Source organism: Xenopus tropicalis, chromosome 2 (genome assembly GCF_000004195.4).
Source record: "Xenopus tropicalis strain Nigerian chromosome 2, UCB_Xtro_10.0, whole genome shotgun sequence".
Classification (NCBI taxonomy): Eukaryota; Metazoa; Chordata; class Amphibia; order Anura; family Pipidae; genus Xenopus; species Xenopus tropicalis.
This window is the reverse complement of record NC_030678.2, coordinates 79,124,053-79,138,740: the sequence shown is the minus strand read 5'-3', so window position 1 is coordinate 79,138,740 and position 14,688 is coordinate 79,124,053. Positions and strand designations below refer to the sequence as shown.

General features: G+C 40.2%; 1 protein-coding gene across 1 annotated transcript; it reads right to left on the bottom strand.

The window, feature by feature from the left end:
• Positions 1-6,689: 6,689 nt before the first annotated feature.
• Positions 6,690-14,264, bottom strand: fabp3 (fatty acid binding protein 3). Its single transcript, NM_001015823.1, is given in 4 exon segments — positions 6,690-7,116; positions 9,918-10,019; positions 10,759-10,931; positions 14,176-14,264. Coding segments are annotated over 4 exon segments (396 nt in total). The 5' UTR covers positions 14,246-14,264; the 3' UTR covers positions 6,690-7,065.
• Between the last annotated feature and the right edge of the window lie 424 nt (positions 14,265-14,688).

Genomic DNA, 14,688 nt, shown 5'->3' with positions numbered 1-14,688 from the left:
GTTGCCGGTGAGACTAGAAGTATCTTCAGTCGGTAAGAAGATGTGGGGCTGGTAGGCAGCTGCTCTTCTCTGCATTATTAGCTAGCAGTTGGCAATAGGGACAGACATTTTTGCACCCAGGGGTGTAGTTCTCCTTTAATGCCATGTCCAGATCAACTGCCATGCCTCAACTGCAAATTTTCAGTGTTGGTGATCACTCTTTTGTTTTGTTTGTGGTACAGCAGCCTTGTGTTCTCCTGTCTACCAAAATCGTCTCTTAGATTCTTAGTATAGCAGCTTCAGATTCTTAGTATAGCAGCTTCAGATTCTTAGTATAGCAGCTTCTCCATGCACACTATCTAAGGGTGCATCAAATTCAAGACTCTTCATGGTATTTAACCAAAGCTAACCATTTTTTTCTGAATTTAGCCAAATGCAGAGTGCCTAATCAAACCCATTGCGAATGCTTGAAGGGTGATTTTAATGTGCTTTTGATGGTGCATTTTTAGAGCCTTCGCTGAGATATGTATATTTCAAACTAGAGATTGGATTTGATTATAAGCTTTGTAGAAGGATTCAGTATTTGGCAAAATCAGAAAATTGGGGATTCAGTGCAACCCTAACACTCAAAATAGCCAGACAATAAGGAGAGTGTATGAGGTGCCACACAGAGGCATTTCTGGGCCCTGAATGCATACCCATTACACACAAGGCCCAAATACTTTAATTACCTGTGTCCCTATGGTTATACTGTTAAGTTGCTGTTAATCACAAAGCCCCAGATATTTGTACACTAAACCCTTGCCTTTTTAATCTGTCATTTATGCTTGGAGATGAATGAGTAAATGACAGGAAAGGGTTAAAGAGGCCTTACACATGACTGGTAATTACATTCAGCTGGAAAGTAATTAACTTTTCAGATATAGAACCGACTTTCATTGCAGTACATGTAGTCAATAGTAATTGTGCTCAACATCAACGAAACCACTGAAGTGTACATTTATTGATGGCATCCAAGGTTAACTCACTTACATATGGGACACTTTAAAATTACTAGTCAAGGAAGGGCAACTATACATTTATCTATATTTCATTTTTAGAATGATTCTTGCGAAAAAGCCCCCACCCACCCGATAAATCAGGGATCCCCAACCTTTTATACCTGTAAGCCACATTCAAATGAAAAAAAAGGTTTGGTGAGCAATTAAAAATAATTATTGTCTATGGTATCGATATTTGCATTTAAAGGGCAAGGAAAGGCTAAGTCACTTGGGGGTGCTAAAATGTTAGGCACCACCAAGTGACTTTAATCGGTTACCTTGTACCTGGTGCCCCTGTTAGGAGAGAACAGCGCCAGCCCGGGGTAGCTGCAGCGATTCCTCCTTCCGGCTTCATTTCGCTGCGACTACACGATAGGCACATGCGCAGTAGAGTGAAAAGCGATACAGGAAGGAGGAAGCGCTACAGCTACCCCGGGCTGGTGCTGTTCTCTCTGAACAGGGGCACCAGCCCGGGGGAAAAGGTAAGCGATTAAAGTCACTTGGGGGTGCCAACATTTTGGCACCCCCAAGTGACTTTGCCTTTCCTTCTCCTTTAAACATCTCAGCACCTCCCATGTCTCTGTGTACCCCATATGCTTGGATTGTATAGTCTATCTGCCCTACATGGGCTAGCCATTCAAGACAAGACAAAGTATGTAATTAAAGGCACCAAGTTTGCCCTGAGCAGTAACCAATAGCTATCAATAAGATGTTTGCTTTTAAACAGGTGACCAGTTAATGCTGTTGATTGGTTGCTATAGGTTACTTCTCCTGGGCAAACTTAGGGGCAGATTTATCAAAACACGAGGTCGAATCCCGAATAGGAAAAATTCGGATTGGAAACCAAAATTTCTGAAGATCACAAATATCCCGAAAATGCTTACGAAAAAATCGTATTAGTCACGATAATATCGTATTTGCGATATCGTATTAGTCACAAAATTTTTGTACCGAACGATTGTAAACAGCGGCAAAACCGATCCGATTTTTTTCGCACTAAAAATACGAAAAAGTCGCAAAATCGCCAAAAAAGTTGCGGAAAATACGATTAGACCGATCGATTTTAAAATCATCGTAGAGCACAATAGTAGATGAGTACAGTAACAGCTGAACAGATATGGCCCTCATTAAAAGTTTCATAGAGGTAGGGTTTGAAAGACATAGATCTTTTCATTGTTGGTTAAATGAGCAGACTACTAGGCGGCCAGGCAGCACATATGACCAATTATCAGTGAAGCTAGCCACACAAGGGCTAAAACTTTTTAGATATAGAAAAGTCTGGCTGCAGCTTGGAAATTTTGGGTCAGCGCTAGTTTGTTGTATGCTTGGCTCAGCTCCTGTTAGCAGCTGTTAGTGCCGTCCTATAGGACTGCGGATACAGGCCCATGCTAGTTTCTGTCTCTGCCATCTGAAGCAGAGCAGCTGTTGTGCTACAAACGATAACAGTATCCAATTGATTACAACAGAAAATTCCACAGTACTTCAAGTGTACATATTAAGTGGTGTTGCTTAAAAAGTCTGTTATGGGATGATATAAATTTGCTTAGAGACACTCTCTAGTTCTAGTCTAGTCTAGTTGACTCTTCCTCTTCATAGCATGAGAGCTGTGCCAGTAGAGACTTTGGAAGTTCCATTCATACATTTGAAACTGATTATGTGATAAAAGACACTAAGTTTGCCCAGGTGCAATAATCCATAGCAACCACTGAGGTGTTTGCTTTTAAACAGGTGACCAGTTAATATTACCTGCTGATTGGTTGCTATAGGTCAGTGACCCCCAAACAGTGGTTAGTAAGCAACATGTTGCTCTCAAAGTAGGTGCCCATTTCTAAATTGGAAGCCCAGAGACACAGCTTTACTCCAAGCAGAGCCTCCTGCAGGCTAGCAGTCCACATGGGGCTACCAATAGCCAATAACAATACTTATTTGGCATCCCCAAAGCACTTTATTTAAGCTTGTGTGGCCCATCAACACTTTTTTTACCTCCATGTAGCTCAAGTACAAAAGGTTGGGGATCTCTGCTATAGGTGATAAGGACTATAGCAAACGTTGCTCCTTATATTATGTCCTCTTGATAGGGGGTTATGTATAAAAGGTGTAAAGTTTGCTACAGACCTAGTTAGCCAATCAGCAGGTAGCATTTACTGGCCACCTTTTTTAAATCATTGGTTGCTATGGGTTACTAGACTTGGGCAAACTTAGTTCTTTTATTACACATGTGGAAGAAGCTTATCCCTTAGGACAGTGCTGTCCAACTGGCGGCCCGCGGGCCGCATACGGCCCGCGACCCCCCTCTGTGTGGCCCCCCACCTGGCTGGCTGCTTTGATGGCTTACTCTTGTGTAAGCTTTAAATGGTATCAGTACTGTGATTAACTGCCCCCCTGCATGGTTCTCACCTCAGATTCAGGCTGTAATCCCTCTGTATTGTTTAAATATGTAATCCCCTGTGTTGTTCACACCTTTTAATCTCTGCATTGTTCAACCACTGCATTGTTCACACCTCAGGCTCAGGCTGTAATCACCCACATTGTTCCCCTCTTCACACCTCAGGAGCAGTAGAAACCCACAAATAATCCCTGCATACTACAAAAAGAACATATACTGCATATACTACTACAGTGGTACTGCAATTAAAAAGTTTTTTAATATATAGTTATTGTGCAGACTGTAGGAGCAGTGCCAGCATTGTGTCACTGTATACTGCCTGTGTGTGCCATACACACAGGCAGCATAGGGCAAGCAGAGTATGGCACACACAGGCAGGGTAGGGAAGGCAGAGTATGGCACACACAGGCAGAGTAGGGCAGGCAGAGTATGGCACACACAGGCCATGTTTGGCACAAACCAGCCAAGAATGGCACACACAGTGAAAGTATGGCACAGGCAGGGTAGGGAAGGCAGAGTATGGCACACACAGGTAGGATAGGGAAGGCAGAGTATGGCACACACAGGCAGGGTAGGGAAGGCAGAGTATGACACACACAGGCAGGGTAGGGAAGGCAGAGTATGGCACACACAGGCAGGGTAGGGCAGGCAGAGTATGGCACACACAGGCCAAGTATGGCACACACAGGCCAAGTATGGCACAAACCAGCCAAGAATGGCACACACAGTGAAAGTATGGCATGCAGGCAGGGTAGGGCAGGCAGAGTATGGCACACACAGGCAGGGTAGGGAAGGCAGAGTATGGCACACAAAAAAACAGGGTAGGGCAGGCAGAGTATGGCACACACACAGGCAGGGTAGGGCAGGCAGAGTATGGCAGGTTTTTGCTGTACTACAACCATTAATATGGGTATGGTCATGTGATAACATGGGTGTGGTTTCAAGTGGGTGCGGTTTCAAAAAGGGGAGTGGTCAAAACTGGCTTCCATTATCGGCCCTCCACCACGTAGGTCGGAAAAATTCCGGCCCTCGGTACAACAGAAGTTGGACAGCACTGCCTTAGGGCAACAACACACAGTGTCATTTTTTTTATGGGGGTAGCCCAAAGACATGTGCCCAAAATACTCCAAATGTCAAGCCCTAATAAATATTAATCATAATAAGGAATTATATTTTGGTTTTGCTGGTTTGCAAACTGGTGACTTTTGCCGCCAGAGACAAGATACTCACAATCTAAAGTTACTGTCCTGATTAGTTGAAAAGGGCACATTTTCATATTGAGGCATAATAAGCCTTAAACTGGCCATGTTTTGTGTAGCTGACAATGTCCTTGGGGGACCTAAAATGCATTGCCAGGACATCACTTTTGTACGATTGTTTTCTGCCAATTATTAATGGTTAGTTATTTTTAGGATACAATTTTAATCTGAATGTTAGTTTTAGATCATTGTGTTTAAACATACAATTGATATCCGAGCGTTTGTCGGAAGAAGACTAAAATCTTAATGTGAATGACCACCTTAAGCTATACATATTGTGTCCCAAGCCTCACAGGGAAACTTCGGCAGCCCCAAAAAATAAGGCGACTCATATTTTTCTACTATTGATTTGCGTTATTGCCAGCCACAGGGAGAGCATTTTCATCTGGGGTAGAGCAAAATTTATCGCGGGGCGACTAATTTCCACGTGTGCTCTCTCCCTTATGTCTATGGTATGACATGTTTCCCCATGGCAAACTTAGAGGACAAATATGTGAATACGATGTAAATTTACATGCAGCTAAATATTGTCACTGGTTAATTTACTTTATTGTTATCTGATATATCCTAAGCATTTGGATATTACAAAAAGCTACATTTTTACTAAAGTTTGACATTTAAATGTAAAATCAGTTTAACTTTCAAACAAGTTAAACAGAAGTATTTATGCCATTCATAATTTTTTTTTTCAGGATTCATATTTGTGCGCCAAAATATGATTTGTCTCAAAAAAACACATTTTTTTGCCATTTATTATGCGACAAATCTGTGACAAATCCAATAGAAAATATATACCATGTATGTCTATGAAGATTTTCATTCATCCAGGTCATGGTATATCTAGTATAAATAAATCTAAAGCAACTGGATTTGTTAAGAAATCATTGAAGACCATATGCCATGTAAAAGCCATTGCAGTCATGTAGAAGTCAGTGGCAGGTGTTCTTTTTTACAAATAGATCTTTCTTTGCTTTTTTATTCTTGTATTTGTGCAACAATAAGGAAATGTTGTGCTTTTCACATTTTTTTCTATTAGGATCTTTTAATTAATCACTAGACATGTGGTGTCTGTAGAAATGAGTTAAGTCTTGGCTTCAAAAAATCTAAAACAACAACAAACCGAATATTGATAAATCTGCCCCTATGTGTCTGTGTATAGGGGTAAGACAAAAAGAAGGTAAATGAAAGCCTGTAAAATGATGTTAATTAATTTGTTTGTTTATTTCCTTTTATAAAAGGTAAAGACTATTATCATAGTCGGATTGGGCCGCCGGGACGCCTTAGTGGGCCCCGGCGGCCCAGTCCGACCTTTGCCGGCGCTCCCCCTACTGACTGTTCCTCCCCTAATGCGTTCAATTTATACGCGCTTGGGGGGGGGTTAGGGGGGCCCCTGGGGGGGTAGGGGACACGGCTGGCTGGGGCACCTGCACGGCTAAAAAATGTCCTGACTGCCAATCAGTATTATATTATTCTGATTATGTAAACACAAGAAGATACCATGTTGCATAATTTTCTATTATCCATTTAATTCAATGAATCTGGTATAAAATATGAGGGCATAGCTTGCTGTGCAATAAATGTTACAGTTTGTCAGCTGTATATTTGTAAAGAAATAGAGAGCTGCCATACCTTTGCCACAGTTGGGGGAATTCTGTATTGATGACTATATACATTCCGACATTTTCTGTAGCCAAAACTAGGGGTAGGCAGCACAAGCTACTGCCTAGGGCACAACTAGTTTTTGGAAAAGTGGGGGCCATAGGACAAAGTCCTTCTCTCTCTCTTCATTCTTTCTGTGAAGGGTGGGGGTACAGAGGGAGGCAAAACATTTTGGGCCAGCTCTTTCATTTTTAACAACATTTTAAATTGTATTTCCTTTTCATCAGGTAAGATTTGTACAACAGACTTGATTTATTAGGCAAGCATATGGCAGCTCCTACTTCTATATACAGCATTAACACAAATCAGTAGAGAGTATTAATGGTATTTTTTTGGTATGGAAATGAAATAATTGATGACAAACACTGACATTTTTCCTTTTATTCAGGGCACCCAAACAAAATAAGGCATAACATTTACCCTAGTTTCATAATGCAATATGAACATAGTGTGTAAAACAATACAAAAATATGAACAGAAACAAAACAAGTGCCATGGTTATGGAAAGCACCAGTTTCTTTAGTCTGAGTACATTGTGTTGTATATTGAAATGCTGCATTTAGGATCAAGAAAAGGCTGTAATACTGATGTGAAGGCTTTTCCATTGAGGAGAGTTCTTGAATTCAAACTGTTAGTTCTTTGTAATTGTACAAAAAGGATCAATATCAAGGCTTCTGTTGGCAAATACGCAACTGACGTTAATCAAATAAAACACGTAATAGACAAATAATGTGGCTGGTCCTTAGGCTTTCTCGTAGTGACGTGTGCTGACTACATCTCCCAAGGTTAAAGTCTGAAACAAGAGAAAGAGGATTAACCATATATATATACTGTATGTACACACAGTTCAATGAAGCACAGCACTCCCATCATCACTTGCATTACTCTTTAATATGGAAGTAAATTTCAGACAGCAACGTTAACGTTTTGGAAGCAAGCTGGGCTTGACAAAGGGAGTGGATGCTTCCGAAACATTAAAGTGGCGCCGCATATGCCATCCCACCGGCGATTTATATTCTAGCCAGTGGGATGGCATTTCGTGGAGATTAGTCGCCTGCGACAAGGGAGATTTGTCGCCCTAGTAGCCCCCCATCTTGTTTTCTGCTGATTCACTGCATATGCTCTGTGCAGCTGTCTACTGTATACTAATGTATAAATAGAATGTAAATGTCACAATACAAGACTCTTTAGTAAATAATACTGCCAAGAGCACACTGAGCATGTGAGTGTCACTGACATTATACAAAAATTAAATAAATTCAAATAAAAATACATTTTTTATGATTGTGTCCCTTTCAAGCCCTTGATAGCATGTGGGTACTTTTGCAAGATTTTCTATATATTATGTTTGTAAAATAATTTCAGTTGTTTCTGTCCTGCATAGGCCTAAACATTGCACTATTTATAAGAAAGCTGAAATTGGAAAGCCCGGCACAAGAATATTTGCTTTAGTCCCCTCCCACCTCATTTAACAGCCATGCACAATACATGCCACAGCTCAAGTACTTCTCATGGGATCCACACCTTAATTTATAGTATATGTACATTTTTCTTTGCTTATAGGATTCAGTGATAAGGTGAAAGGTAATCCATACAGCAAGCTATTGTATAACTGTATATCCTTTCAAACTCTTTTAGGCTCATGTTGCCCGCGATAGATCTCTGCTTCCGGCAGACTTCAGGCGACTAATCTCTCCGAAATGCCTCTCCACTGGCAACAAAGGGAATCGCTAGTGAAAAGGCTTATGCATCACTTCGCACGAAACGATGTGTAGACCTTTCCACCCGAGATTCCCTTTTTTGTAGCAGAGATCTATTGTGGCCGACTAAATCTCTTAGTTAGACATTAGACTTATAGTACTTACATTATCAGTATTAGTGGTAGGCACTGGCCCCAACTGGCAATCTAGAGGGGCCGCTGTAAGATGCCTTAGGGCTCTGCCACACGAGGGAGTTTAGTCGCCCGCGATACAGCGAAAATGTAAATTGCCGGTGGGATGGCATACGCGGCGGCGCGATTGCCGAAGTTGCCTCTCGCAAATCACGGCGCCGCATATGCCATCCCACTGTCGATTTACATTTTCGCTGGTGGGATGTCATATTGGGGAGTTTAGTCGCCCGCAACAAGGGAGATTTATCGCGGGTGACTAAACTCCCTCGTGTGCCAGAGCCATACACGTAAAGATCCATACGTAAAGATCCGCTCACCTGGCGAGGTTGCCAAGCGATCGGATCTTCTCCCGATATCCCCACCTACGGGTGGGCTTTATCGGGTGAATAGGCCCAGTCGGTTCGGGCAGGTTAAAAAATTTAAATTAACTTTGCTTTTCAGCAAGGAAGATATAGTAGCAATAAAACTGCTATTTGTTTTCAGCTGTTGGAGGGTTAACAGACCTGGAATAGCTGCTGTGAAGTAGTTTGAACTCAGATAACTGTGTAAACACACGTGAGCAACTGTTTAAAGTCTTCGGAAAAAGTAAACACCCTTCTCCCAAGGTCAGGAGTATAGGTCAGTCCTCCAGCACACTATAGCTGACCAGAACCCAACATTAATGCATGTCACGTAACTGAACAACAGTATTTAACTTTGCATTTCTTTTTACTTAACAATTATGTATTTCTTTTAAATTATATATATTGCATTTTAACCCTTTAGAGAAGTCATAAACCAGCTTGTGTGTATCTTGGTGGTACAAATTATATGATAGTTTGTTGCTTATTTTCCAATACAAATATTTTAATGTAGGGGGTTTGTCTGGGCTAAGGCATCCTCAATTCACAATATAGCCTTTGTGGTTATATGTTCATTATGGGACTGTTCTAACATTCTAACAAATGTAAGTGCCAAACGCAGGTGGAATGCAGCATGTTGCGTTCCACCTGCATTCGGTGCTTACATATGCCTGTGTTAGTACAGCCCTATAGGAAACTATAGGGTGCATTTCTTCCTACTTTCCCCTGTGGTGGAATACAGGAGAACGCAACTGCAGGGGAGCACAGGAAACAACACTTGTCTGTACGAGCCCTAAAGGTGGCCATACACATGGTTGCCAAACAAGCTAATTTTTTTCCCCGATATGCCCACCCAAGATGGGTGATATTGGCCTCATTCGATCGTTGGCCCGACTGACACCTGCTCATATTTTCCAGATATTGGTCGGGGAGGCCCATCAGATGGCCCCATACACAAACAAATAAACTGCCAAATCAGTCTGAAGAACTTCAATCAGAAGCTTAAATCTGTCTGTGTACGGGCACCTTTAATCCCTGGCAACTTATGCATATCATATATTAGCAGTAATAGATATACCGGTAGTTGCTTTCCAAACCCCATGGATAGCAGTCCTACACTGAGACAATCTTGCTTACTTTCTTCATGGTGCCAAATCGCCAGATCCCCTTCACTATTGATATCATGCACATGCCTAGAGAAGCAAATATATATACGCACAAGGGGAACTACAGGCATGCAGTGAGCATGTGCCTTTTCCCAGATTGAAGGTAACTTGGGGAATTGCATATTAATCCTTGTTTAGGTTATACTTTTACTTAACAGTAGTGAATTACCTACCGGTACAATGTAAGTGTACTCACCAGTACTAGTTTGTCTCCATCAACCTCCCTTATTAGTATGGTCTCTTTACCATCCCACTTCTGGACATGTTTCATTTTCCCATCTTCTATAGTTACAAAAGACTGAAAAAAAATAGCATATCTCTTTAAATACATAAAATTCATGTTTTAATATTAAATAACTATAAGTACCAATGGTAATTCCCCAAGTAAACATTTGAGCTGAGAAGTATTTGACTTTCCAACCAGGCTGTGGTTAATTCAACACGATATTTTCCAGTATGATGCCTCTCTAAAATAGTTTCCATTCTAAAACCTCAGCAAAATCTGTCCTTACTCTTTCCCACAGCCTCTGAAGTCACAGGATAAATCTGTCTTGGCAACATGATAGTAGCTTTAATAGGAGTTATACTTTATACAGCTATGTATTTTTAAAAGTTTAAAGGAGACATAGGATAAGTAAAGAAAAAAAATGTAGTCAATATGCTCAGTATAAGGGAAATAGACAATCACAGCCCTGTATTCACACAAGCAAAGACAGGTTTCAGTTGTCTCTTAGGTCAGCCTAGCTGCTGATTGGTTCCTGTCCCCCCCCCCCCCCCCGACTCCCCTGTACAGCCTGGGAAAGGAGGCAGCAAGAAGTGGAACAGGGGGTGGGACTAGAAGGGTTTTTGGAGAAATTTTCAATTTATCAGACAGAAGGACAACTTTATAAAACATTTTCCTCTTGTTTTCTTTTTACAAACTATGTCTCATGTAAAGGGTTTATTTGCTCTTCAGGTAAATGTTATTTGTTCCACTCCTTGAAGAAGTGACTAATTCTTTCAAAGTAAAGTTAATGTCTGCACATGCTGGTCCTTACCTTGCATTTCCTATCATCTGCAGTGCACTCGTCAAATTCCTCATTGAGTTTGAAGCTGACCTCGGTATTTTTGAAAGTACTTTGTGTCTGCACCTTTACTTTGTCCCCATCCAAGCTAATTATAGTTGTAGGTTTGGTAACGTTTCCAATTTGTCTGGTAGCAAATCCTACTCCTAAAATAAACAAAACAAAATTCTTAGAAAAAGTGAAAGACTCAATCACTCTATAGAACAATTTAATAATGGTAATAATTTTACAATGGTAATCATTTTATAATGTGTATACTCCACATATTATTGCTTACCACTTTAAATTTGTATAGCAGTGCAAAGACAAGAGGGCACATTCACGAAATTATATAAAAAGTATTTTGTGTTTTTTACCAACAATGAACCATTTACAGATTTCCAGAATAATTATGTAAAATGTGCAAAGGAAGCCATATACTTTCCACTAGGTCTAGGCAGGGCTCCTTTTACTGACTAGCTGGAATTTTACTTGCTTGATGCCAATGTTAATAATAACAAAAAAAAAAATAGATAGGACTATATAAAGGCTGGTATTTTTTTCTAGAAAAGGTGGAAACCCTTCTGCTCCTTGTACCTTATGCACCAATATAAGAGCAACCAGCAAATTCAATTACAGTGCTAGTACAGATAAGGATAGTAGGTATAGGCATTTTGTGAATGGCATTTTAAAGGAAAATTATAGGATGTTAGGGGGCCCTGCTTTATTTCCTTTCAAAGTATCCCATCCCTTAGCCAATTAAATTAGGTTTAATTGCACATACATTACATGGCAGCTGCATTTGTGTAGCAACAACTCCAAGGATAAGCAGACCAATTGCCATACCTGCCAGCAGTTATAGTTCAGTATATGACAGAAAGGTGTTATGGACTGCAAAGTGAAGCTGTAGAACTCACCTTTGGCCCCATTCTCAATGACCTTCACATGACGGTGAAACACACAGGAACATTATTAATGCTGTTCCTGGCACTGCATGTGACTCATTTGGCAGGACTCAGGCCAGTGTACTTGGCTTGACGGATAGGTCAAATGTAAACACACTTCATTGCAATTACTCATATTAAGCCTTATCTTTATTTATAACCTGTCATGTTTATATTTAATTTTTAATTTTATCATACTATTAGTGTTAACAAAGACTGCCAATGTATTTTGTTGTGAACATTACCTAACATTTAATTTTGGTCTCTGGAAATATTAATTTAGGCATTAATTCCGTTATAGATTGCCTTTAAGATTTCTAAAGAAAACACACAGAAACTGAATACCTGTCACAACAACACCCCCACACTCCATTTTATTCTACTGCTTTTTCAATGGTTAAGAAAGGAATTTAAAGCCCCATACATGGTGGGGATGAAAAGAGAATGGATTCAGCTGCCAATTGGGAATATAAAGACAGTGGAGTGAACAATGTATAGTAGGTTAAAAAAACATGGTGGGTTGCATGGGAATTTTGCAACATGTACTTTTTTTTCTAAATGAGCACTAAGGCGTATATTGGATAGCAAAAAGCTTAGAAGAAATGAGGACAGGAAAGACAGGGAAATAATTTCTAGATGGGTTGGAGTAAAAGAAAAGTAGTGGGAAAAGATATTCATCCTATAGTAGGACAAAGTTTTCTTGTGAAAACTTGGGGCTACAATGGGAAGCATAGACGGTTCATATATTTTCCCACCTGTGATTTGGTTTAATGCCAATTGAAGGGAAACTTTAGACATTTTGTTGCCTTCACATTGCAAGGGAACAAAACGTTCCATGTACCTGTTCCCTTAGTGATCAGCATCTGCCTACAATTAATCATGGTTTTATTCTCCAAGATACTGCAGAATAGATTCTCTATAAAGCTTGATATGAGTTTATATCTTACATGCCCCTGTATTTTCAGGCATTCTGATATATTTGATTTGGCTTACATTGCTCTGCATTGATTGCCAGAATTCAGTAGTGAATTGAGATTTCTGACCCACAAAGAATCTGAGCGAATGAATTAGCTTTTTTCATACAGAGGTGCAATTCACAGCATGGCCACTTATGTCAATCACCCCTCCAACAGGAAATGTTGTTACATGCTAGCAATTTTATCTCAAAACAAACTAAAAGAGGGGTTTGTATGCCATTGCTAAGGTTCTTTGTGAAGGCAACAGGGGGTGCAATTTAGAATTTTAGAGCCAGGCTAGGCGTGAAAGTAATTCATTCTGTGGCCTGCTTGCACATAAAAAACCACAGCCGCAACACACAATGTGCTAACAATGAGCTACATTATGTTTTCTGCTCACCTACATGAAGCAACAGACCCACTGTAGCACGGTAAAGTACACTGTAAACTACCACTGCTGAGAATTGTAATCATTGTTTCCATATGTCAGGCTAAACCATTCCTCTTTTAGTGGAGAACTCATATGACTCAACAACAAAGTGTTTTTTAGAATTTAAGCAATTGGGTCTTTTCTTAAATAGGTTGCAGGAACTGCCTGTGGTCTGTTTTACAGTCAACTGATCTCTCTACCCCCCTCTTATGTGAATACTTCCCCTTGATTCCACCAGCCCATCAGTCATTTTTCTTGTGTATATTGTGCTACAATCTCTTTCTACCATTTGTTCCCACTACAATTATATTTTATTTATTATCCTTTATTTATTTAGTGCTGTCACATATTGTATGCCTTACTCACTGTTTGCTTATGCATAAATATACCTACCCCTTTTGCCCACAAATAACATTCACATTGTGATCTGCACCTGTGTCCCCTGCCCTTGCTCTGCCTCTTGCTTTAGTTTCCTCTAAGCACACCATGGTCCCTTTTGCACACACTCCTGCACACACTGATTCATCACTTTTTCTCCCTGCATTGCTGCATGCAGTCTTCCTTACCCCCAGCCTCCCCCTCCCTCTTAGATTTCTGCAAACACCCCTTACTTACTCCCCACCCACAGTACTGAGACTTCATTTAACCAACTCCCATTACCCTCCATGTGTCCATCTCTCAGCCTTTCCCCTTCTCATACTTGTTTGCACACTCCTTCCCACACAACACTGACTGACACTGTGGGACTGTGGGTAGGATATTTCATATATCTTGCCTGTCTGGTTCCATTCATTCACAAACATGTATAAGCTGAAAGAGCCACATATACACAGTCACTAGAACGTCCCTTATACACATAGAGCCACATTTCACACATGCATCTATGTATCTGAGCTTTCATTTATGCATTTTTTGCTAACATATAAAATCATTCATGCTCTCTTATTCTCACTGTTAAGCCTTTCTATTATATAGACATGCCCTGAATCTATCTATTAAAGTTTCCTTATAATATCCCCCTATTTACACAATTGCTCATTTACACAGTCCTCTACTATCATTTATAATATGCTCTACTCACCAAGACCTTTCATGTATTCATCAAAATTCTTGCTTTCCACTAGCCGCCAGGTTCCAGCAAATCTCTCCATCTTGGTGAAGCAGTATGTGTGACAGTGCAGAAGAGAGAATAGCAGTACAGTGCTTGCTCTGTTCTCTCTATATATAGTGTGCTCCTCTGATCACAGGGTGGTATGATAGTCTGACTGCTGGCTCCTCCCAGGAACCTGACAAGGGTTAATTTATTAACCCCTTTTTTCCGTTATTACATGTTACCAGCCCTTTATACTGTGCTCCCAATACACACACGTTTATATATATATATATTTTTTTTTTTTTTTTTAAATTCTATTACCAAATAGAAAGCTGCAACATTAAATCATAGGAATATATTTTTGCATCTTTCTGATCCTGTTCATTTTTTTTTTTCATTTTTTGATTAACTAGCTGAAATTGAAGATAGAGATGCAATATAACATATCTGAGTTGCTGATAAAGACATGTTTTTAAATGATAAGTCTCAGATAAAGAGAGT